Source organism: Apostichopus japonicus, chromosome 3 (genome assembly GCF_037975245.1).
Source record: "Apostichopus japonicus isolate 1M-3 chromosome 3, ASM3797524v1, whole genome shotgun sequence".
NCBI lineage: Eukaryota > Metazoa > Echinodermata > Holothuroidea > Aspidochirotida > Stichopodidae > Apostichopus > Apostichopus japonicus.
In genome coordinates, this window is record NC_092563.1 from 15,119,245 (window position 1) to 15,144,685 (window position 25,441).

The following is a 25,441-nucleotide window of genomic DNA, read 5'->3' on the forward strand; positions in this document are numbered from 1 at the left end:
ATCCCGGTGGAGGCTGGAAGTTTTTACACTGTTCTAAATTTTCCAACTCATTATTTATTTAGTTTTCAATTATATATTAATATATATATATATATATATATGTATATATATATATATATATATACATATATATATATATATACATATATATATATATATATATATATATATATATATATATATATATATATACATATATATATATATATACATATATATATATATATATATATATATATATATATACATATATATATATATATATATATATATATACTGGTACTATATATACTACATACTGGTACTCGGAAACACATTTTGGTCAACATGATGTAGATTAAAAAATAACCCCAGAGAGCATACTGTCTGTACAGAATATTTCATTGGATTATAATCATCGCAAAACAGACATATTCAACAGAGAAGCTTCGAATATAAAAGAGATGTAAGGAGCTTTCCTGGGAAGCTCAATCTGCAAACACAAGCAAACACAAAAGTACATATTGAAGGACCATCACTTCCTGAAGTTGGTAATATAGTTTTCTTGCAAAACTCCCTACTATTCACCACACACATGTACATGTAGTACACTGTAATTTGCATGAGCAGGAAATGTTGTGTAGTGTGTACTAGGACAATAAACACTGAGGAGGGAATATAATCCTACTCTGCGGCAATCAGTTTGTTCCGAAATTAATATATATGCATGTCAGGGTAATATAGAAATTTTTTAAGGTAATAGTATTAAATATTTATACATTGAATTTCTTTGATATGTTCTTTTAACAAACTTGTGTATAAATTCAAACAGAATTTTAATAAGCTCACTGCTCAAAGATCCACTGTCGAAAAAAGTTGAATTATGCTGGTATCGCGAGTAATAAGTACAAGAAACTTCCTCTTTCGAACATTTTCAGTTTCTAATTGCCCAGCATGCTGAGGTAATTTTGCACTGGGGTCAGTCTAGCAGGGTAACATCTCACTGTTATGCAAGGTACATTCGGCAGATATAGGACAACAATGTTCGAATTAACAAATTGCATAGTTAAAAGAAGACTTCTGGGGACCACTGTCACCACAGTGGCAGTTTTACAAAATGTACGTAATTTGTTTCCTGTCTATTGATGCTTCGGCCATTGTCCTCTGTTCACAGACCTAGCCACTACTACAGTTTGCTCTATTGTTTATTTTCCTATTGTTTGATATTCTGCGGCCTTCGTTTATCTGTATTATCGTCAATCCTTAAACATCCTTGTCCATTTCACTTTTGTACTTCCTTCTTCCAACTCTAGTCATTGCTGAAGTAGCTCCAAGGGGGACCAAAAGTTTCAAACATTTTAAAAAAAAATTAGTATTTTTGCTTTGTAATCTAAGCACCCTTTCTCAATTTTTTTTTTTATTTTTTAATTTCGTTTATATCGTCTACCAGTTCATTGTTGCTGTTTTAACGATTAGTAAACAACAGAAAAAAAAACCTTGCTTCAGTTTACCATGATTATTTCTTGATATGACCTGAAAATGACCATACAAAATTTGATCTGATGAATTTTTTTTTTTGGGCGGGGGGGGGGGGGGCCATTCATCACAAAGTATTCTGTCATATTTAAATTATTACTTAGATATTGGTCAGGTTTTATTTCTTCGCCATGCATAAGCACAGGATTAATAAATTGTTAATATCCTGTTGTGAACAAAAATTCAGTAAGCGTTGCAACAACAAAAATGTCTTATTTTTTCTTATAATAACAAGGAATGTCACTCCATCAACTGCTTCATGAAGAGACAGTCTAAGGACAAAGCCATCACAAGATCACAAGATTGCAAAAAAATTGCACAGAAAAATAAATCAATTATTTCAGTTTTAACTAAAAACATCTTTCCATGGTCATTTACAAGCATCTTTCCATGGTCATTTTACCACATAATTATGTCCTTCACATTCAAAAAGATTTTGAAATTCTACCCAGCTCTATGTGTATGTTGCCAGCCTTTGATTGGAGAAACATCATTTAAGTTATCTTAAATCTTTCTAACGAAGTAATGTCTGTCTGTACCAACAAACGGTATGTAAAGCAAAGCAAAGCAAACACAGTGTGCAAGTAAACTAACTGCTGTAGTACAACTGCAGAATGAAATGTCAGGCCTTGAAATTCAGGCACCATTTCCACCTTACCTAATAAAAGCTTATTGTCAGCAAATGTTATTGTACCACTCCTATATAGGGCTATACAGTTAATAGTGTGGGCTGTCCTTCAGAAAAATGCATATATATAGTGGAACTTTGAAAACTTTTTAATAATAATAGCCATTATAGTTTTCAGTAATTTGCAAATTTTCGCAGGTGGTTAATTGTGAAATTCTGTAGACCTGGTGCCCAATTAGGCAAGTAGGACTATACACTGCACGTTCCTGACTCTCCTTCCCTTTGTATTTTCAAGAGACAACTCAAAACATTTCTGTTTGATTCCTAGTTTCTTTTTTTCCTTGGTTTCCTTTGTCTCATTCCTACTTTGTAAAGCGCTTTGAAACGCTGTATTAAGCGCTAAATAAATATAATTTATAATTATTATTATTAATATACAAGAAAGAACTCAAAATACCAAACGTTGAAACCCCTCTGTTTAATTTATTTACGTAATGATGCTTTCCTGTCCCCTCTCAACTTCTGCACTGTTCCAACCACAGGCAAACACAAGACTACTTTATTTATACAATTCCACAAGGGCAAATAAACTGTTCCAACCATAGGCAAACCAGGCATGTAGCCAAGGGGGGGGGGCGAAGGGGGCAGCCGCCCCTCCTCCCCTTGAGCATATTTTTTTTTATCTTTTTATGATATCGCTAGTAAGTTCAAAGAGAAAATGCTAAGATGCAACTTACAAGGCCTGGGAAGTGCCATTTCCAGCCATCTGGGAGGCATTTTCAGCCAAAATTTTCTTGTACGCTTCGCGCCAACTCATGGTGGCACTTTGATGAAAACAAGGTATACTGCAACAGGGTGTGCTTTTGGAAATCTTACCATCGATATAAATGGACATTGCTTCCGGTTAAATTTATAGTTAAACATCTTACAATTAATCCTTACAGTGCTGTTTAATGTATGCTGGCAATCTACATTAAAGAACCATTTACTGGTATCAATTAATAGCTATAAAATCAGTATGATTTATATAAATAACAGAAAAACTGTGAAAACAAGTATGCTGCACTTCACGGAGAAAGGCTGGATGCCAAATGCGATACAAAGAGGATGAAATTATTTTAATGAGTGATTGGATGTAAAACAGCCAATGTTTTGGATTTTGCAATTTAGTTTTGAAGATGATTAGCTCTTTGTCGGTGCATTATCACCAACAGTGGCAAGGAAAACCTCTTTTAATGGTAGAATTAGAAGGAAGGGCAGTGACCAGGGGGTCCGGTCATAGAGGGCGAACAGTGTTATTATTTTACCAGGACTTTATAAGCACGGTAGAATGAGGTGCTAAGGTTGTGAAGAGACAGGTAAGCGAGGAGCGAAGTAAATTAGCCAAATTTAAAATTTTTGTTAAGAGAAAGGTGTCCGCATGGCAGTGTAGTCAATGAGACTTTCTGAGGCCCCATCGTTTTAAAAAGGGCTCTGTTGCATTAGTAGAATTTTCGGGAAAATCTGATTATTGTTAAATTGCGTTGGGTTATCTTAACCTGATTCCATTAATCCAGCAGGAACCTTTTCTTCAAAAGCTCGTAGAGCATCTCTAATGCTTCAAATCGTAAAAATGCCGACTGGTACTACCATCGACAGTTCCCTCAGGACGTACAACTATCACAGCGTTAACTTGTGAGACACGCAAACACAGATCAATGGTGATTACGACCTGTATCATAACAAGGCTTTGATGTACTTAAGAACCAGACCAGCAAAAAATATGAAAAAACCAACTCGTTCCGTATCGTGAGGCTGATAATTTTCGTAAGAGAATACCTAAATTGTAATCTTCACCCTTTCTGTAGTAAAGTCTCAAAGTCATGCAGGAAACTGAGTGAACCTCAGAATGACTCTTTTTCTTCCATAACATTGTGTATTAATATCATACAGTAAAACCCTTTCCATCACACAAAGTAGAAATGCACAAAAAGGGTCAATGAGCTGTACGTATACAGAGTAAGTTTGCATACAAATGTTGCACTGTAAATACAACTTAGAGAGTTATTACAAACTTTGGGCAGGAAATGTTTAATTAGTGGCATCTGTAAATAACATTAGATCAAGTCCTTATCACGACAAAAAACAAATTAAGATCTGACAAAAAACACAGCACTACATGATGTATGCGCACATCGCACTTCCTCGAAACAACAAATCATGTAGATACAGTACATTTGAGTGACAGAAACATTTAGACGTATAGCTCTAGATGGAAGCATGCCCACAAGCCTCTTCCTCTAAAATGATGTCATATATCCTACACTCTATGCGAAAATTGTTTATTTTTACAATTGAATGGAATTTGCAATCTGCGGTATTGAAGCTGTCTGCATACAAATTCTCTTTGACTTAGCACATATCTTGAATAAATCTTAAACTGCAACATTTGCATAAAACGACACTTTCTACTGTAGCTAAGATTCAACCATACTTATTATCAATATCAGAAATGAAGTGTGACTGCTTTGTTTTGGGGGGATTTTTCAAAGTTTTTTTTCAAATTTTTTTTTTCGATTTTTTTTTTTTCCGATTTTTTTTTTAGTTTTTAGTATATTAATTTACATCATGAACTATTGTAAAACGGTCGTCTCTGGTAACGAGTCGTTAGCACATTTATGAAAGCCTTGAACGGAAGGTACACACCTGCTAGTGATAGTCTCTTCAAGTTGAATTCGCTTCCGTAGAAGATAATGAAGCAGAGATTCACAGTGCAAGATACTTTCTCTTCCGGCCAATTCTTGAATTCCTTGCTGAGCCAACCTTCTCTGACTTCTTTGATCTCGGAAATTCTAACTGTGAGAGAAAATGAACAGAGAGTTGAAAAAACACGTCTAAGATGTCCTCAACCGAGGTCCCATGGCAACAAGCGTTTTTCCAACAGGTTTGGATGAAGGGTCAAGGGAGTGAGTTAATTATAGTGTGACATTAATAACAACAACAACAACAAGATGATGCAAATCTCATCTCCTCCACACAATTTAGGTCCATTTGACCTCTGAAGCACATTGACCTTTTGACCTAACCTTAAAACACCAAAATCTGTCCTATTTTAAAATTGGTCTCATCATTCTCTACATATCGTAAGGCTTAATGCCTTTTTCCTACATGTTGACAAGCATAAAAAGGTTAAAAACCAAGTTTTAGGTTTCTTGACCTTTGACCTCTGACATCATCAAACACGCAGGCACGAGTTTACAGTACATGGTGAGGCACGTACCCACCAAGTTCCAAGTTGATCGGACTTGTGGTCTAGGAGGAGACACTTTTGCTCACACTCACTTAAACACACTCACACAGTTACCCTTATTTACCCTTACAGTCACTCACAATTCTGATTACATTACATGTAGGGAGATGAAATCATAAAGGGTACTGTTGGGGATTATGCCACCTCCCAAGTGTGCAGTAAAAAGGTCCAAATGCAAAACTACGGGGTAAAGGGTACGGCATTAAGTTGGGTGTGGGGTGCTCTGTACGGCGTCCTTGGGTAAACAGAAACAGACACATTTTGCAAGTTACCCGTAAATTAAATGGTGCAGTCCTCGCAACTTGGCCTGTCCCTAACCCAATTCTGTAGGCTTGCAATCATCCAATCAACTCACAGGAGTCAGGGGGGCAGTATTAACTGTATCTCCGTGTCACGATATGTATTTTACAGAGCATCTTTTCGGCTTGTAACAATTAAAGAGACCATACAGTTAGTTAATTATGACCACCTCTATAAATAAACTTCAAAATTGGGTATTCAAGGCATAACCTTCCATGGCTAATAGGATATGGTTGACATCATCTAGTTTCCCACTTACATAAAAAAAGACCTTAATGTAAATTGAAACAGCATGGTTTTGCTTCATGGAGCTAACTTCACATTCACCATCAAAAAGTAATGTCATGAGAATTACATTGATCAGATGAACAGAATGTTCCTGGAGACCTGAAAAATGAGACACAGCTGATTCGGTTCGGTTGTTATTTTTCTAAACAGTTGTTAAGTAATAGTGCTAGAGAAACTAAAATATGATTTTTTTTGTGCTTAATTTCCAAAAAATGATTTAATAAACTTACTAGCACCCTCCAACCTATTCTTGGCCTGTGTCATGATGAGTTGCCTGGATTCCATATTAACCTCAAACGCCATTAATTCCGGTTTCTTCTTCAGAAAGAATCTTTTCATACTTGTGCCAAATGCCAAATCTCTCTTGATTCTCACAATCTCCTCCTCGGTAAAGTTATTCTCCTTTGGCGTAAACGGTTTGATCCCATCGAAGGGGTGATCCACCACACCCGCTCTTCTCCGATTCCCGGACGGTTCTCTCGCGCTACCGTTCTCGTTGACAAATTGCTTGGAACCGTGATCCGTGGCCTCGCTGACCTTTCTCAACGGCGGTTGAGCAAAGGACGGCGGCATATAGCCGACCGATGGAGGAGCGCTGTTCTTCTTCCCCAGAGGAGAATTCGATGGCATGGCAGGCTCAGAATATTTCTTTCTGCCCTTATCGCCCTTTCCTTTTTTGAACATTTTGAGACGAGTACGGGTTGATTCACCCTTTTAATTAAGAAGAAGGGGGAAAAGCGTATACATCAAAAACAACAAAAAACAATGGAAACTAGCTCAGGCAATCACCAGCTTGGACGAAATTGATGTGTGCAAAAGAGTGCGTGGAGAATTTAGCTGTAGATTGATGAGGACCGAACATCATGTTTTTTCAGTCATTCATTATATAACTGACAAGTTCTTGTTGATTAGATGAAAACGAGTCCTTTATTCACCCTTTGAAAAGCTGGTCATGGATTCTGGCTGGACACTTCTTCAAATATTTTGCAGATAATGGCAGTTCAAACATACACAGTCAAATGGCATACTGTGACAAGGATGTTGCAAAGATGGTTGCGAAAAAAATAATCATAACCAAATTTGGAAACGACTGGTCAATACGATATGGTGAGGGCTGGTATTTATGGTCCACATGGACAGTAAGTGGCCTGAAAGAAAAGAAAAGAAAGATTTAAAATACCTGAATTTATTAATTCATGGAATGTCAAATGTATCTACTTTAGAACCCACAATCACACCTCTTTTCATTCTATCATCCCCTCTCCTCCAAAATCCACTATTCTTATATTTTACCCAAAATGTTGAGTTTTGTGTTGAAGCTCAGGAACTGACCTAATGGCCTGTGTGTTAGACTACTGTAATTAGTGCAGCTATTTTCATTGGTGAGCCTCAGATGTTGAAACATGGAAAGTTTCTGCTAAACAATTACTGTTATAAAATATGGAATAATCTCCCAACTGGTATTAGATATTCGAAATCATGTGCTTCATTTAGGTATCAACTAACTTCCAAGTACCGTGATTGATATTATTGTCAATTTTGTTTTGTACATTTTGTTTTTCTTTCTTACTTTGTTCTGTTATTTTCTTTCTTTTTTCTTTAGGGTTACTAGCTTTGATAAACATTTTAAGTTTTTTTCTAGTATCCTGTATATACCATTACTGCACTGTTTTTGTATGCCTGATGCCTATGTATACATGCGAAATATATAATAACTGAACTGAACTGAACTGAACTGAACTTACATTAGGGTCATTTTAAGAAAAAAATTAAAACATTTGTTAAATTATAGAAGTGCAACCTGGAGTGGAGCATGCAGTGTTTGCCAAGATCTACAACATATTAATATTAATAATTATATTCGATTTATATAGCGCTAATTTATACCAGCGATAGGTTTCAAAGCGATACAGACTTGATATTGTACCCCTGGTCATGCGATGATAGCATCTCCCTGAGACAATCCCTCCAGGCAGCTGCAGTTTTATACTGCACCCAATGACAAGTAACCTCACAGGTACTGTACCCACTTAACCCTTGGGTGGAGAGAGGCAATTGAGATAGAGCATCTTGCCCAAAGACACAACGTAATGAACTAGGCAGAAATCAACACAGCAATCCTTGGGATCACAAGTCATACGCCTTAGCCAATTGGCCACCACTCTCAAATGTGTAATAGATTAATTTTGTGCCTAATGTCCTTAGAACTCCAAAAAATGCAATAGGTTTGTTATAAAGTATCTCAGTTGCAGTACTACAAACTAAATATAAAGTTCCTTAAAGCTGGTTTAAACTTTTGCAGTTTGTTTACAAAGGTATTCATGAGACTTGTCTTTAACCCTGTTGACCTCAATATCCTTCAAACACAACAGGATTCAAGTACTCACTAGAATGCATGGATCTAAACAACAAGTCAAAAAAACAAAAACACAAACATCCTGTACCAGTTTGTAATATAATGTTGTATTAACGTACAAGCCACAGTATGTACACAAGTAAGCCACAGTACTGTATACACACATGTTTGTGGATGCACACGCACGACCACCAACACATAGATTCCTATAATAATTTAGAAGTCACAATATACAAGGCAGTGTCTCACCAGAACAGATGATAACCTTGACAGAATGCTTTAAATATTGAATTTGAAATTTACAATTTAAGCAACAATTACATGTGTATAGGTACAGCATGGATCACTGAACAAAGTTCAAACACAAATTTGCATCATGTACATGTGCTCTACCTCTCTCTATGCTATGCAAATTGCATGTTCATAAATAATTCAATATAAATCCAATGTCTTGGGAGTTCAGCAGTGAAAATAACACAATCTTCACCAGAACATGAGTACATTTCAATGTACATACTTGACTAACACTGTTTGCATACATTTACAGTACAGTAATTAGGAGTGAGTTGTGGATCAGCATGCTTGTTTTATTTTAGACTCAATCTATAGCAAATTTCTTTGGGGGAGGGGGGGCATGGAACATTTTTTTCAGGGGGCATGCTCCCTCTCCCCATCTTTGGTGACCCCACTGGGTTCACAGTGCATTTCAAGGCTGTAGATGTTACCATGGAAGTTTGTTGCTTTTTATTAGATTTATATTAGATTTAGATTGTACATGTAATAGATTTAGATTGTATGTACAGCGCCTTGAGTTACATTGTAAAGCGCTTTATAAATCTAATTTATTATTATTATTATTAAGTATCAGTAAATACTGAATATATGATATCCTTGGATGCATATGCCACAAGATACAATGATAAATGTACGTATATACTGTACTGCAGTAATACTTAATTCAAGAAGTGTCTCTTCGTTAAACATTACATCGAGCTATTAAAGCATCAACTAAGTCAGAGTCCTGAGGCAATGAACAGAGGTCTATAGTAGCCCAGTATACTGAACAGGTGGAAAACTGACACCAGTTGGTTATGTTGGAAGGATCAGTTTATGGTACACTTGAAGACGTTGAACTAATGCCTATCACTGTACTGTAGTTATGTAACTTTTACAAAGTTTTACCTATATATGACCACCTATACATTTAATATAGTTTCATAAACTTTTGACGAAACAGTTTTCTGAAGAAGTGTAACATCATCAATATCAGTGGTGTTGTAGTATAGTGGTGTATAGTAACTTTGTATATCCTACAAACTTAGTGTACTGTGGTATATATGTTAATTAACATGTTGCACACTAGTATATACTGTAGCTAGTATGGTTTAAAGTCACTATAACCACTTATTCTTATGCTATTTTCATTCAAACAATCTCAATGCAATCAGCTTAACTTTGTCCAGTGAAAGAAGGAAACATCAATGGTATTAATTACCAATATAAATATGACAAATACATAATGAAAGGTCTATGTCCAAGAATAATCGGTATGTACGTATAGATTATTTTCTGACTCATGCACACAAACATAACTGGATATGGTGCTACACTAGTTACCTGGACTTGAGAATGAACACTTAGAAAGGTACTTAGAAAGGTAACAAAATAACTTAATCTCCAACTTAGCCACATTGTATCTAGGCATGGGTCTACAAGTACAACAGGCCTCATTTAGAAATTACCAATCACAAAGATATTTAAATTGTTCAGCCTAGGCTAGACCTAATTAATTAGTAGTAGGCCTACAAATACCAATACTTTCTTATCGTGTTGTTTTTTTTCCTTTACAAATGCCATCTCACATTTAACAGACAAAATGGCACATTATGTCTAAATCGTTGGTCTCCTACAACTTACAGTACAAGTAGGCTAAGTTACTAACTTACGCCTAGGCTTACAAGTTATAGTTCATATATCCCACGATTAACACTTTCAACAAGTCCAAACTTTCGCACGCACAAAACTATGCTGAACAGTTAGACTAACTTAAAGAAGACTCGCTGGTATACTATAAGGTATGTAAACCTACCGACCAAGTTTCCCAATGTCTTCCGTTTCTTCATAAAACAAAACTCCCTCGTGTTTCTTTTTTAAGTTCACAACTGCTTTAAACAAAAATATGAAAATTCCACCAAGCCCACGCAATTATTTTGAGGTAAGTTCCTTGGTATTCTACGTTCCGGTGTTATTCAATTGGAAGTTACCATGTCACACATCCCAGGAACCGAGCGTATCAGGAGGAACTTCACAGCTGGTCTGCTTGAACGACCATGTACAGCGAATATATAGTGAATGAAGTTCATATTCTTTGCGTACACTGAGTGAGTGTACGGTAGCCTAGGTGTAGTGTACATATGATGTGCGGTAAACATGCGGTGTATGCAGTTGGACATTTAAAGTTTGTACTGACGATGGCTCAAAATACAATTGATTTGTTTACGTTAAGGGGTGCATATATGGATGACAGGGGCGAAATACGTAAGCAATTTACGTCGTTCCTTTTGCCCTTTAGTCTACATGTACGGAAATGGTTGACCTTCTTTGCAATCAGGAGTGGGTTGTATTGCGCTTTTGGCTAGTAAAGTTCGTAAGTATTACCAAAGATAATTCACTTCCGGATGGAATTTCTTTGGGTTTAAGCCTACTAGATTTAGAAGGGGGCAATGGAGCGGAAAATAAAAACACAACTTTTCTGGTTTGGTGTATCAGCATGAGATATATATGAACTGGAAAACGGTTTCAACTGGAATATAAGAAACTAATAATAAAAAAACTTACCTTCAAATATATATATATTTTTTTGTCTTTTTGACTTATTTACTTATTGAGTAGAGAGAGCATTACAATGAGAAGCTAAATTCAGCATTTCTTAGCGTAGAGTTCATAAAAAATATAGTAGGCATATGTCTATGCGGTACAACGTAAACATTGCTTCAAAGATTAACAAATATAGCGCCATGTAACATTTTAGCACCATCTAGTTTACCAAAAATTCTCAAAGGGGTGGGGGTGGGGGAGCACATAAAAGGTGATTGCGCCCCTGCTATACTCACAGTAAACCAGAGCTAATTTTCCTCCCTATTTTCCATTTCACTAATCATGCCACTAATCACTAATCAAGTGTACCACTTTAATTGAGCAGCCATTCTAGACTGAGCAGTCTTTCATATACAGAAACGCCTTTTACCCGCTTTGCAATCAGTGTCACAAAGACCAAATCTGTTTACCTCATTGTTTTGCGCTAAATTTAAGCTAGCTGACCGTTTCTAAGAAGTGGTTGTCAAAACTGATATATTACGAATTAGTTTAGTAGAAAAAAAATGAGCAGGGAAGGACATTCAAGTCCCTATCAAGGACCCTATATGCCAGAGGGGGGGGGGGGGACAGAAGACACGAAAAATCAGACCCGATTACATGCTTAAAGCGATTGTCCGAAGTATTCTTAAACCCATTCACACTACTTGCAAGTTCACCTTTCTCATGCAAACCGTTCCACTCATTCACAACCCTATTAGAAAAAGAAAGTTATGCCGAATATTAATCATACTCGAAACTTCTGGAGTTTAAGACAATGACTTCTGGTACAACTACTACTAGCAAACATGAAAAAGTCAGTGGGGGATATATTGTCAGAACCATACACAATCTTGAAAACAGTGAATCAAGTCACCACGTAATCTCTTAAGCTCCAGTGTGGTGAGATATCTGCAGCTGTGACCGCCTTTCAACCCTTTGAGGAACTAATGAGGAACTAGTAGCCTTCCTCTGGACCCTCTCGAGTACTTCCTTATCCTTGGTTGGATACTTCCTTAAGCTTGGTTGTCAAAACTTATATATTACGCAACTTGGTGATGTGCTGCCAGAAAGGCTATTCACACATCTCTACCGATGATACATCGATGAAATACTGACAGCAAATACCAACTATGCAGTAGGTTTGGGAAACAGGTAAAAGGAGTTCCTCAGTATTTCAGGAACGGGCCTGGGAAACTGATGGTAGTGCCGCCCTTGCACAAAATTGTTTAGTTTGTTTTTCATCACCGCGACCCGCACCCGCACCCGGGTGCATGGGCTTCAATCCTGGGGGACACGCTCCCCACATTTCGATTAGTGGAGTGCACACTATCAAATGTCCCCCTCACCCCCCCCCCCCCAACACACACACATTTGGAAAAAGAGTAGTGTCGTGGCTCTATTAGGTTAGGGCTTATACATCTCAGGATTCATATCATCGAATATAAGAAGTTCATTTATATTGTAACGACACGTCAAAGCTCATTGTTTGTCGTTAGCGTTAACAAGTATTTTCTCCAATCAAATGTTTTAACTTGGGTTGATTCTTCACATTATTAGACGCTTTACAGGAATTGTTTGTTAGATAAAATCTTATAAGGGGGTGTCACTTGCTTGATTTATGAACAACTGTTAAGGGGGAACTCTCTCTTGTTGACCGACTTTGGAGGTCACTGAGTAGGACGTCTAGTTTACGTTCCGGGGGGCCAAAAATGTTAGGTCTGGGTAAATCTTGACCAGCACGCATGTCGTATTTAATTGTGTTTTATTGGTTGATGGTTGTAGACTGGGCGTGGTTTATGTTTCTAATAGGTTTAAGTGTAGGTTCACACGTTATAGGTATAGGAAGTAGTTTCTGTTTAAAAGCAACTGCGGGCTCGGACGAGGGGCGGTTCCCGGCTCGGAATAGGAGGGGTAGAACGATTCTGACCATGAGTTAGGAGACGAACGAGTCATCTATTGGCAAAAACAGTGGTGGAACAGCCCAGGAAGTCGGATCGGACGACGAGTAAAATAACCTAGAAGACCAGGTTCAACACTTCGGTTCGACTGCGCCGCAGTTCACCAATCCGCCAACTGCGCCGCCGATCACCAATCCGCGCCGCAGTTCACCAATCCGCCGACTGCGCCGCAGTTCACCAATCCGCCAACTGCGCCGCCGATCACCAATCCGCGCCGCAGTTCACCAATCCGCCGACTGCGCCGCCGATCACCAATCCGCCAACTGCGCCGCCGTTCACCAATCCGCCAACTGCGCCGCTGTTCACCATTCCGCCGACTGCGCCGCTGTTCACCATTCCGCCGACTGCGCCGCTGTTCACCATTCCGCCGACTGCGCCGCTGTTCACCATTCCGCCGACTGCGCCGCTGTTCACCATTCCGCCGACTGCGCCGCTGTTCACTATTCCGCCGACTGCGCCGCTGTTCACCATTCCGCCGACTGCGCCGCAGTTCATCAATCCGCCAACTGCGCCGCCGTTCACCATAGCCCAATCTTCAGCGCCGAAGTCTATCGTTCTGCCCTCCGTGTCGAGACCCGCCATTAGTAATGTACTGTGTTGTATTTAACTTCATCGACTTCTAAGCATGTGTTAAAACCTGGTTTCGTATTTAATAATTGCCTCTGTAATGCACGACCACTGTGCACCATCTTGACATGTATATAGATCGTAAATAAACGGGTAAACTTTAATATCTCCTGTCGACAGCCTCATTCCTGTGTTCCCGCATTTCCACTCTTCCTTGCGCTCACCACCGAGGACGGCGCGTTACAATATGAAAAGTGACCGAGATTTTTCACATCGGTAGACCTGCAACGTTGTCTGTTTGTCGCGACGAGCGAAACTTGATATTGAAACTACAAGCTGTGTGCGGATAACGGTGCGGCCGGAGCCTTAAACTAGTTCAAAAAGTCTGCCCTCTCGCATGCAGTCGCGGCGGATAACTTCCTTCGCCTATAATGTCCGGGACATTTTGGGACATCGTTCCTATAGGGCTATATCTGAGGCCCTGGGGTCATTCCTTGACCGACTTGGTGCAATATAATGTGCCCATTTCGAAGTAAATTTATTCACAGATTGTTAGTTGTCACGGGTTCGAACAAATGAGGGATATTCTATCCTGAAACAATGGGCAAAATGGGGTTGGGGTTTCCAGTTCGCCGCATCATTTGTCAACTTGCACTGGGTTCTAATGTTCATGTCAATTGGAATCACTAATAAAAGAAATAATCCACCAAAATTAAGGTCGCATGAACTTTATTGCAGATTTCCTGAGTGACGAATTTGTCATTTTCTCTTGAAATCACGCAACTAGATGGCTGCTATCCAGCCTGGTAAGTGCCATCTCAAGCGATCTGGCAGGTATTGAAATCTGAAATTTTCTTGGTACGCTGTGCGCCAACTGATGGTGGCGCTCCGCTTAGATAGTACTTCCGGCCAGAATACTCGAATCGATTACGCCCCCATGTTTTAAATCGGATTGACGCCCCTGCCCAGGTGGGGTATGTTGGTGCAGCCTCTTACGAACCCCCGGTACGCACCTTCGTTCCAAGGAATATTACAAAACCAAGATACTTGGACTGTGTGAGAGGATGGAACTTAACGCACGAATAGCAACAGGGCACAAAGGCGTAATTAGTTACCTCGTTCTAACGAGGAATGGCATTCATAACCAGTACCGAACCATCATCATAAGCAAATTAAAAAATAAAAATAGTTTCAGACAATCATATTATATATATAACGTTCATAATCCGTCGCATTTGTTACTCGTTCTTGAAATTTGTATAAAATCACTAGACACATGTCGTAGTGGTTTGAGATCATTGTCGGAACTGTCGAACTTACATATTTAACCTTCAAATCTCGTGTTTTTAAGCCTAAATAAGTTTCTTTTTCAAAAGAAGTGGGAATCGACAGATGTTGAAATATATCGTCGAAATATGAGACAAAAGGAGAATTTCAGAAAGTCAAATTCTGAGCAAGGAGTGGGTCAAAAAAATTTCCGATTTTTTAATCCATGTTACTTTCCTATTTTGTTTGTACCTATAAGTACTCTAACCTTCCTCAGAAGAATTGTATTGTTAATAGGTATTGTTATGGTCAGGGATACGTGAATTCGTACAATAGAAAAAAACAATGGGGGTCCTCAATCAGAGTCTAAAACACACTTGTTTGCAGTGTACGTGCTTGTTTTCCGAGGCATACATCAAAGGGGAAAAGGAAGTCGCCGACTCGTAGGACTTTAATAAAATATTACGGAGGATCTACCGTACTACTGATGTCTACACGACAACAACAGCCCCAGACAACAATATCACTCACAAATACACACGCATGGTTGCACCGCTGTTTCAGTTTTCCTTCAACTGACTTTATATACACACATCTCCGTGCAAACCGTATAATATAGCAGAACTTTATAAGTTTCGAAAAAAATGTAAAAATGGCAATGAAAAAAGACTTGAGGCTATTTATCCGTTGAGAAGAAACATGACAAACATGAGCCTATCACTTCAAGTTGGAGGTGAAAAAAATCAGGCCACTTCTGTAATTTATAACTGAGATTAAGTTAAAGGTCACAAGTTCGAGATTAAGTGTCGAATTGTCAAGACATAAAACTAAAATTCCGAGAATGGTTTCGACTTTTTGACAACTTTTTTTTCATGTCCGTAATGTACCACCGTACAGCAACAACTCGTTAAGTACCATAACGCAACTACACAGTAATGTAAATCTCCAACCATTGTCGCAAAAGAGACCAATAATGACAATATGACATGTGATTGATTGATTGTTTTGCCATAGCTCCAAATATCATTGATTTCTCCATGTCGTAGAGAGCATAGTTCAAAGTATACAGACGGTGTGAAAATCAGGAAAATTTTAAGAAATTTTTTCGTTAAATGTGGATGTTAGTCAGAGCGAGCCGTCGGAGAGGTGCAGAAACATCATATGTTATAAATTTGCTCCTCAATGCGATATTGGTCATGTAACAGTTTAAAACTTCTTTTTAGGGGTAAACATGGTGAGGGGGTAGGGAGGGTGGAAAGTGACGAGTTAATATCAGACGGCACTAATATCAAGGGACAAATTTCGAATTCTCTAGGCAAATGTGAGAAAATTCGCTGTTTTAAATTTACCGATGTTGTCACATTATATTGTGGTAGTGTCTCAAGTCAAATGTGCATGGTGCCCGATATAACCGCTTTTGTAAAAAGAAATACCCCCAGTCATCTAACCTCATGAGCCCCGACTGATTAAGGATTGGGGCTGAAGAAATGTGGAAGGGCCAGAGGCAAAGGAAGTATTTTATAAAGGAGGGGAAAACAAATAAAGTTTTAAAAACGTATAGTGCACTCTCAGGCATAAATTTTGGTCTGTACAAATAGCTGTAAATGCAAAATTGTGCTAATCAATAATAATCAACACCAAAATCCTTCACCCCTGCCTTCCCCCTCCCCCGACCGAGTTAGGCAGTGACCTTAATCCTCATTTGCACATAATCCTTTCTTCTACTAAACTTGAAATAATAATTTGTTCTTGTTGGACCAATCGATCCAGATATTAAAGGGAGTGAAGATTCGTGCACAAAGAAACGTCTGATGCCGGTAATCTGACCTAGTTTCGAATGAGGTGTAACAGAAGTGTTAGACACCACCATTGATCCCAGAAAATACACACACAGCTTGCTACCGTCGGTAATTAGACACTAGTGTACAGTCAATACATGCAGCTACAGTCAATACCCACAACAGTGTACATAGCAGCGATGGACATCTCAACAGGGAGTTGTTATGGAACTCCCTGATCTCAGGTCCAGATAAAAGATAACAAGGTAACAGGGTTCATTACTGTCTGCATTTTGTAGCAACAAGAAGAAATCTTCACTTCCAAGCAACGGACAGTTAATTTTTTTTTTCAGAGGGCGGCATGCGGTTTGGGACAAGTCTTCAATGCCCTTAAGGACACAAGATGCAAAGAATAAAATGACACAAACTTGTAAAAAGAATGGACTAAACTCTTTTATTCTATCAGCAATATCTAATTTTGATTTTTTGTATTTTTTTCACATAATATTGCTTACTTATAGAATAATATGTTACAACAAGTGTTCATAATGTGCTGCTTACTGATCATGTGGTAGGAAAACAACATGAGGCAAATAATTCTTCCGGTTACAATCTCTAAATTTATCCTTAACGGGATCTCATCCCTCTCCCTGTCTATTTTATCTTCAGAGAGATTTGACCTCACTATCATGCACTGATTATAAATGTTACAATCTCTGTGACACTTCACTGGCCAAACTCCATACCCCATTCTGATCAAGACATCCACCATTACCAACCACCTTTCCATTTAGTGGCCTTTTTTTTGGGGGGGGGGGGGTTTGGGGGTATTCTTTGGGGAGGATTCGTTTTACACTATGAGGAAACACCCAAGGGTCCATGCCAAGATCAACTCAATTTTTTTTTAAACCTTTCATTAAGGATATCAAAAATTTAGCAAAACTATCTTACTTTGATAAGTTGTGCTGTTATCTTGAGCAATATTACTGGGTTTGATAAGATTGTTGAGAAAAAAAAATGTGCATTAATTAATGGGTAAACCTAATGTGATTACTTGATAGAATAAATTGTAAACCACGTATTGTACTGCACTCACTCCATACACTGTCAGTGGCCAGTGAGACTAACAAAATTCTAAACCATACTGTACAAGGTCAAACAGTTTCATAAAGGCAATTCGCCACACATGGTCACTCCCTGTTTACAGAGGTCAAAATGATCTTGGCCAAAAATTTGCTTTTCAAAGAAACGTATTTTACATTCTCCTCCACTTTTCATGTTTGTTCCCCTTTATATTTAATATCTTTGGCTTTCATAAAAAATATCATCTCTTAATTTTATTAGACATGAATTTTAATAGTCAGTAAGTGAATGCAATCACGATTTATGATCTCAGTCATCCCGTATCGGAGATTTCATAAACTGACTGACGATAAGACTTTCCACAACAATGTCTCCTTCATCTTGGGAAAAATTCTGCTATCACACGATCACTGAAACCAACTCTTAGTTCATTTTGTACGGTTGAAAAATGTTTGAGAAATTCAGATAAAATGACATATTCCAAGAAAATGAATGACAATGAAATTCCTGAGGCAAAAACAACAGTCTTGTTGAAGCAAAGAGACTTTGACAAAGAAGAAGTAAGTAGACAGCTGCTAACAGAGTGACTTCAGACTGTATTCTGTGTAAAAATTTTAATTACATTATCGCAAAGGTTTTATTCCTCTTACCCAACAAAAAGATTATAAACGATGAAGCAGCCGATCGCTGATTACTCTGTTGCTACGACCCACATGCACTGTTCGTTTTCGTTTTGTTTTCCTTTCGCGTATCAATGAGTACATAGGTCTTTGTTAATGTATTCATGACTTTTTGGCCCACCCGTGCAATCAACATGTAAATTACCTACAATAATCACCCACTGGACAATGAAGACTTTACCTCTAAGCCCATATTTGCAACACCAGACTCAGACTTGGCCAAGGTACATCTCTTGTGTATGTGTTGTGGACCAATCACAAAGTTTTTTATAAACATATTCACGTTTTAACCCAGTGGAAAATATCTCCTATATTTATGCTCTAGTATACACTTGGCCTGAATGGGTTTTTTCCCCTTCTTTTTCATGAAATGCAAAAAAAAAATGCTTTTAACAAAACTAGAGACCAAATTTCAAGGGGATTTAAATTTTATCATAGAGGGGGGGGGTGGGGGGTGTCTTCCTGATTGTAATACAACTTGTAAAAGTAAACATCTTATCTTTGAAATATAGAAATATAAAAACTAATCATTGTTGCAATGATCGAAACGTTATATCAGAATATTACCTACAAAATAGACCAAAACCGTTCCTAGATATCATTAATCTATTGACTTAAAACCATCTGATTAAAACCAATTTTTTTTTTTAAAAAGAATACCTCTTCTACTACATGATGAAACATAACATATATGATATCAAAAATTAATAGTAAAAACTTCTCATGATCAATATTGTTTTGTCTTTAATACCTGAGCAATCTTATCTTAGAGAAGAAGATGAACGGAATGGAAAAACTTAAAATAAAGGGAAACGAACGAAAAAAGGGGGTAAAAGTTGGGCAGGGGGGAGGGGGGGGGAGAGGAAGGAAAGAAACATATAGAAGCAATAACTATGCCATTCTCGTTACGACAAGTCTTTTGTTTTTGCTGGTATCAATAAAAAGTACAGTTAGTTTTAAGAAAAAACTAGAAAACAGAAATGTGCAGAAAGAACATCCACAACTAAGGCTTTGATATTTAAAACATAAAATGTCTCATAAAATACAGCACAGGTTCTCCCTAGGCAGCCCATGGGCCAAAATAATACTGTAATACTGCAACAGGTCTACGTAACGAGAAAAGAAAAAAAATGGAACCCACAAAATTTTGCCTTCCTTGGGTATGCATGTATTGGTTATTAAAATTTTTAGGCTTGAGGAACCTACTGAACTACCCTGCACATTGCTTTCTTTAAGAGAAAAAGAGAGATTTTGGTTCTCTCTGACCCTGACCCTTAACTCCTCTCGTCAGGTCCGTAAAAGAGCTCAATTGAGAGGCTCTGCACATACATTGCTTTCAGCCTAGTAAGTCAGTTGGACCCTGTTGACTTTGTAATGGTAGAAAACGATAACGAGGTAACCTTTCTCGATAAACTTGGTGTATTATTCATTGAAGAATTTAAATATTTCTTAAATACCACCACTAGATTTGTCCACATCCTCCCCCTACCCCCCAAGGACACTTAAAGTCTAGGATCATGCCAAGAAATGTGTTCAAAATGTTTTGTGTAACAGATACCGACACTGCTCTGACATATTGTGTCATGTGTTACTTAGTGGTCACTCCCTTCCTGATATGGTTTCAAATTGAAATCTCTTTCAAAATGAAATCTGGCGGAATCTAAATAAAAACTTGGACATTCTAGTCTCAATTCTACTGTACCGATATCACCATTCCTGGTATCTATTATTTATTTCTGATTATCCTGCAAAGTGGGTGCTGAACTAAGCACCATAAAAAATACTGTGTTAACTGCACATTTGGCAATCATGTTTACCACACCCTACCACCTTTTTGTTTGGTTGTTTTGCAGCATTATGAAAAACTGGTTCTCCAACTAAAACAACATGCAGTATTTTCCTTTCTCTTCTTCTTCATGAAAGTAAAGGACAATTTTCTTGATTTTTTTTGTCAAAAACTGACAAACTTGTTCGGACAGTCTTTATCAATTCCATCTTTCTTCCTCATTTATCTTTTGCTTTTGAAAACACATTCGGACCAAGTTGGCCGAGTTTTTTAACCTGTCAAATATATCCAACAGACTGTGTTTTGGCTATTTTGTATTGCTATTTTAAGCAATGTTAATATGACAATGAGTGAGAGATTAAGAAAACAACACAGATTTACTATGTAGAAAGAAAGGTTTATAAAAAAAAGGGTAGTGGACCTGACATTTTAATCCTAGCAGAAACTCTTTGGAGGCTTATTAAAATGAAAAAAAAATGGACAAAGGTGCCAGACAGACAGCTAAGCTTAGGATCGAAGAGAGAACCAAATTAGTGAGAAATTCTAGAGAACTTTACCCACGTATGGTGATATCAGATGGTGGGGCATTGTCTACTCTAAACTTCATTTCAAAGTTGATCATATACGTTCATAGATGTAGATATAGAGTAATAGCTATCTTCAAATTAAATAGGATATTCTGTTGGCAGAGTCCCTGACAAAATATACCTGCTTCTGCTGCTAGGATAAAAAACCATCCATACTTCATTTTTTATTACCAGGATAAACATTAAAAAAAAAAAGAATTGTGACATTTTCATGAATGCATCTGACACAAGCAGAGTAGGAGATATCATATGCATCGGAATTTGTTTTGTTTTTGCGATGTACAAACCATTTTATATCCCAAAGAGAAAACTAAACCTTCCTTTAAACAAAATATTGCGAGCTGGTGAACAACTGGAATTTGGAACTACTATGATATTAATAATTTAATATTCCAACTGCGAATTCCAAATGAAATTCTCTGTATCGGATAATTCTGGGGCTATGATCGAGTGGATATAAATTCGGTGGCGTACAACCGATGAGAGTGAGCATCTCGATTTGTTCCCTGGCCAGCCAAAGTGAGTTGCCTGGGCTCTTTGGCCGAGAAGATATCCACAGATTATTTCCCCATTCGGGACGGTCTTCCAGATTGTGAAAAATGCTACAATAAGCCAAAACAGTAAATTGGATATCCATCAGAGGCGAGGCGTATGTTATAAGCCGTTCGACATTCTCTCATATACACATGTGGCTACTTAGCATCGTAAAAATATCTGCCATACAGGCCGATTATCATAAAACAGTTAAAATAACTCGCAAAAGTTTAAGATGAAAGCGATCGATTATTATTGCATAGATGTCTAATTTAGATGGATGAGTGTACAGAGCAATACATCAAAAATATTATACGTCTCAGTTTAAGAATGACACAGCATTTCATACAACCTACGACACAAACTGCAGCTTTAATATGCCTGTTTCATGGTACTATAAGCAGTAAATGAAAAATCCCTCAAGGGGTGCTAGGGAGGGTACTTAGGGCAGCAAGGCCTCTGGTACCATCATAACCTGGGATTCAAAAAACTAGCAGTCCCAGCAGGAAATAAGAAAGGAGTTAAATGAAGAACATATTTTAGGTCAGCAACACTGCAAACATTTTCATAAGACACCTTGTTCTCTTTTTTTTAATTCACAGGTTATTAAAATCCAAAAGACTTTTTCTTACCCTCTGTAAAATTTTTACAACACTGATCAGGTTACAATAACTTACAGGTATTAAGGTAAAATAAAAGCAACTGCACTCCCTCAAATCAAATCAAATCAAATGAAATCATGATGAGAAAAGTTAGGAAGAATTATTTTCCCCCACCCCATTCCACCCCCATTATGTTACTGGTTGTGGCTTCAGGTAAGAGTTGAAAATAGACAGTGCCTAAAACCAGATATAAAATTAAAAGCAATCTATTACACTTTTGATCCAGTTTACCAATCCGTACTTGAATTGTTTTTTTTCTGCTTCACTGAATCTTAGCAGCATATTTCTTAGTGGAACCCCTGCTTCAATTTCAAACACTGAATTATTATTAATTTTTGTTACCTTACATTGGAAACAAAGAGGAAAAAAAAGAGAAGAAAAAAATGAACATCTCCAAGGACTGAATCATTGGCTCTGTCAGCCATGCACACCTTCATTATGTGCTAACTATCTCTAAGGTATCTGGGTAGGCATGTTTCATTACTCACAAAAAAATGTTCTCTTCCAGATTCAGATCATTAGGATCAGATTTGATGCTATCAGGATCAGACTTGATATCATCCAAACTAAACTTGATACTATCAGGAGCAGACTTGATACCACCCAAACTAAACTTGATACTATCAGGATCAGACTTGATACCACCCAAACTAAACTTGATACTATCAGGAGCAGACTTGATACCACCCAAACTAAACTTGATACTATCAGAATCAGACTTGATACCACCCAAACTAAACTTGACACTATCAGAATCAGACTTGATACCACCCAAACTAAACTTGATACTATCAGGAGCAGACTTGATACCACCCAAACTAAACTTGACACTATCAGAATCAGACTTGATACCACCCAAACTAAACTTGATACTATCAGGAGCAGACTTGATACCACCCAAACTAAACTTGACACTATCAGAATCAGACTTGATACCACCCAAACTAAACTTGATACTATCAGGATCAGACTTGATATCATCCAAACTGAACTTGACACTATCAGAATCAGACTTGATACCACCCAAACTAAACTTGATACTATCAGGAGCAGACTTGGTACTACAAGGTCCCAGACTTGATCATATCAAGACCAGAATAAATACCATCAGGGCCAGAAATGAAACTATTAGAAGGCAGACTGGATACTACCTGGAACAGACTGGATACTAACAATTCTTTGTATGCTATGAGGTCCTTTGGACTTAATACCTTTAGAATCAGTCATATCACAATCAAGTGACATGGACTTGATATCATCCAAATCTGTAGATTGGATCCCATCAGGATCAAGTTTAATCCAATTACAATTAGTGCCGTATCAGGTTCTCAGAAATAACACTGAATTCACATCAGCATGAATACCATCAGGATCGCTGACTTGATACCATCCGACCTTGGACTTGATACAATCCGGATCTCTGACTTGATACCATCCAGATCTTTGACTTGATACCTTCAGCTTATGACTTCATATCATAAAGATCCTAATCCATACCATCAGGATTCTTGGACCTGATGCTATGAAAATCACTTAGACTTGCAAACTGTCTTTTATCAATCATTACAACCCCACATTGTATAAATGTTTCTTCCTATCACCTCCAATAGTTTCTGAGTAATTGAGATTCATCCCCCAGGAAATGGGGACAAAAACCCTCTCTCTCTATCTGAAGAGTTATGTTTCATCTATCTTTGCTGTTTTGGGTATTTACAAGTGGCGATTGGTGGGTAGAGTAGGTCCACGTGATGGTTGCTGCCTCGGGTACTATAAAGTAGGGATGGTGGCACCGTCTCTGGTTCATCTGTTACTGTTACTGGCCATCCAGCTGTTTTTACAGGTATCCATTCTCTGTCTGGATGAGTGAAATGAAAAAAGAGAAAATATGATAGGATCATGACGGAGGATCATGGATCATAGAGGATCATGGCAACTACACCTCCATCACACTACAATACCAGATTACATGAGACCAGTTTCAGTTTACAATTTAATCTCAAGAGGAGCAAACATAGGGAAAATAAGGCTTCAAGTGAGCTGAGCGGATGCGAAACAAGCATCAAAACCTTCGATGTAGACTTGCAACTGAACAGAGCAAGTCACAGGAAAAGAATGACCAAGCCAAGGCACCGGATCTGGCCAGACAGAGCTGGCTAGACCGGCTGCCCTTGGCAGGCTACAGTATAGTTGGTAGTATTTTTTTTTCTGTGAGGTGAGCACCGATGGCGCAGGAAAATGCATAAGTAATTTGTCCACAGGTAAGGAGGTAAGGATGTTAGTCATATTCTCTCCCTCTCTTTCTCTTATTCAGGGCTACTTGCAGTTAATTGTTCAATTGGAAACACTATACTTCAGTAGTCTTATGAATGCTTCACCATTTTAACCTACATTCTCAGCTGGTTTTGAACCAACTTCCAATCTGTGGTGCCTATTGCTAATAGGGGTCGAACGAGGAATCCAGCATTCCAAACATTTCTTTGTGAACGCAGATAGATTCCTGCATTTTTTCTCCTAAAGTTTTGATCGTAAGCAACTACAAAATGTGTATAAACTGCAGCTCCATACTACATCCCTAATGAAAGAGATTCAGAAAGGGATCCTCCGGAGTTTTATGGTAGTCCCTTGTCAGTTGTCAAAGTCCTAATCAGCACTTGAACACATTCGGATATACAGAATATCTGTGCATGTTATATGCAGCATGGGGAACCTTGTGGACTTCACATCATTAGGTTCTTGGTTTTTCTGTCATTAATAACCTGCCCTTCTGAACTTTGAACTTTGAAAGAACTAGCAATCTTTTTGACTCAAACTACCAATGCTGCTTGTTCACAACATTGCTAGCATCAGACTGAACTATAAAATTCAATTAAATTAAAATTAAATTAAATTAAATTCTGCAAAATGACTGTTAAATCACTGAACAAAGGAGAAATTCAAGTTTTAATAAACATGTAGCTAATATACACAGCCTTATGACACACAAGCCCATACAGACAATACTTAAACAGAGGCTTGACTCAGATAACCTATGACCTCTTGATATAACAAAAGCCCTAAGAAACCATTCAAGATGCCGAGGTTTTGCAGAATTTTGAGCTGACTTCATGTTTCTCACATGACATGCTTCTTTATCATTGGTTGTCATACTAGATGACCTTTCACCTCCTCTTTAAGAATTATATTTAACTTCTGTCCCTAGACTGATTGCATCGTTAACTTTTGTTCCAACGCAGGTTAGGTGCTACAGTAAGGAAACCTTTGAATTCTGCTTTGAATTCTGGCCCTTTGAAGCCCCCTTTTGGCCCCCT

At 37.9% G+C, this 25,441-nt stretch overlaps 2 protein-coding genes across 8 annotated transcripts in view; both read right to left on the reverse strand.

Annotated features, from left to right (window-relative positions):
• The window catches only part of LOC139964506 (1-phosphatidylinositol 4,5-bisphosphate phosphodiesterase gamma-1-like), an 82,217-nt gene extending 71,424 nt beyond the window's left edge, over positions 1 to 10,793 (reverse strand). For 2 of the 5 annotated variants that reach the window (XM_071966141.1, XM_071966117.1), the window contains exons 1-3: positions 10,466 to 10,791; positions 6,251 to 7,168; positions 4,829 to 4,978 (exon numbers count right to left, since the gene is read on the reverse strand). In XM_071966141.1, coding sequence (XP_071822242.1) covers positions 4,829 to 4,978; positions 6,251 to 6,704 — 604 coding nt within the window. In that variant the 5' untranslated portion in view covers positions 6,705 to 7,168; positions 10,466 to 10,791. Of the gene's footprint in view, positions 1 to 4,828; positions 4,979 to 6,250; positions 7,169 to 10,465 lie in introns of all 5 variants that reach the window. The other 3 variants (XM_071966125.1, XM_071966150.1, XM_071966133.1) reach the window with 3 other exon arrangements.
• A 6,436-nt stretch (positions 10,794 to 17,229) lies between these two features.
• LOC139964542 (1-phosphatidylinositol 4,5-bisphosphate phosphodiesterase gamma-1-like) overlaps positions 17,230 to 25,441 on the reverse strand; it is a 91,586-nt gene continuing 83,374 nt past the window's right edge. For all 3 annotated transcript variants that reach the window (XM_071966203.1, XM_071966185.1, XM_071966194.1), the window contains exon 33: positions 17,230 to 23,988. In XM_071966203.1, the coding sequence (XP_071822304.1) occupies positions 23,934 to 23,988 (55 nt within the window). In that variant the 3' untranslated portion in view covers positions 17,230 to 23,933. The remainder of the gene's footprint in view (positions 23,989 to 25,441) is intronic.